Source organism: Octopus bimaculoides, chromosome 27 (genome assembly GCF_001194135.2).
Source record: "Octopus bimaculoides isolate UCB-OBI-ISO-001 chromosome 27, ASM119413v2, whole genome shotgun sequence".
Taxonomy (NCBI): Eukaryota; Metazoa; Mollusca; class Cephalopoda; order Octopoda; family Octopodidae; genus Octopus; species Octopus bimaculoides.
In genome coordinates, this window is record NC_069007.1 from 16426877 (window position 1) to 16428228 (window position 1352).

A 1352-nucleotide genomic window follows, 5' to 3' on the forward strand; every position below is an offset into this window, starting at 1 on the left:
TTACGTTCTGAGTTCAAATTCTGCCAAGGTCGACTTTGCCTTTCATCCCTTTGGGGGGGGGGGTCGACAAATTAAGTACCAGTTGTGTTCTGGGGTTGATCTAATTGACTAGCCTCCCCCCCTCCCCAAAAATTTAGGGCCTTGTGCCTAGAGTAGAAAAGAATATGCTTAGTGGCATTTCATCTGTCTGCACATTCTGAGTTCAAATCCCTTTGAGGTTGATTTCGCTTTCCATTCTTCTGGGGTTGATAAAATAAGTACCCATTGAGTACTGGGTTGATGTAATTAACTTACCCACCTCTCCTGAAATTGCTGGCCTTGTGCCAAAATTTGAAACCGTTATTAATCTGGTGGCAGTGTATTTCAACAGAAATACAATAACTAAAGGTTAGTTAAACCCTTATGGTAATCAACCTGCCTGGGTTAGATGCATCGGGTCATCACAGACACGGTCACTCACCTTGTTGGGCACTTCCTCAGATACTAAGAATGCTTTCTGATGAACCAGAGAACAGTAAGCAATTTTGGCTAAAGAACCTCCTGAAAACAAAAAAAAAAATGAAATAAAAATATAAAAATAAAGAAAGCAATAAACATGATGTCACACATGCGTGTGTGTGTGTGTAAGCCTCTAAGTGTATATGTGAGGCACATATACACTTATATACACATATTCTCACATATACATATACTCTCACAGATACACAAACATGCACACACATATACATACACACTTACACATACACAAACATTCGCACACTTTCACACATACAGACATACCCACACATACTCTCACATATACGCAAGACATTCCCTCACAAACACAAATACATACGCAGGCACACACAAACACACACACAGACTGACAGTCACGTGTACACAGACATAGATGCATACACATGTACACTCGAACATCGACATACACTCACACATGCTCACCACACACATACACATATACACCACACAAGACATTCTCTCACAAACAGACACATACACTTACACACACACCCTTCCAAATACACACACACACACACACAAATCCCCTCTGATACAAAACATAAACCTATAATCATTCTCGACTTACCGATATCTATGGCAATGCGTTGCACATTCTTCAGATTTTTGAAGACTTTTTCAGATGGCAACTCAATTGGTTTGGTTTGTACGGATTCTTCTTGTCTTTGCAACCATGACGACGACGTTGATGATGCTGATGGTGGTGATGATGATCCTGCAGTCCCATTGTTATTCTTTTCGTTAGCCGACATCTTTGTAGATGACTGAAGAGATAAAGGATTTTAGTGTGTGTGTGTGTGTGTGTATATATATATATATATATATATATATATATA

At 39.4% G+C, this 1352-nt stretch overlaps 1 protein-coding gene across 1 annotated transcript in view; it reads right to left on the reverse strand.

The window, feature by feature from the left end:
* The window catches only part of LOC106883444 (4'-phosphopantetheine phosphatase), an 18639-nt gene that overhangs the window by 13046 nt on the left and 4241 nt on the right, over nucleotides 1-1352 (reverse strand). The window contains exons 2-3 of the mRNA XM_014934460.2: nucleotides 1085-1280; nucleotides 461-540 (exon numbers count right to left, since the gene is read on the reverse strand). Of these exons, the coding sequence (XP_014789946.1) occupies nucleotides 461-540; nucleotides 1085-1268 (264 nt within the window). The 5' untranslated portion in view covers nucleotides 1269-1280. The remainder of the gene's footprint in view (nucleotides 1-460; nucleotides 541-1084; nucleotides 1281-1352) is intronic.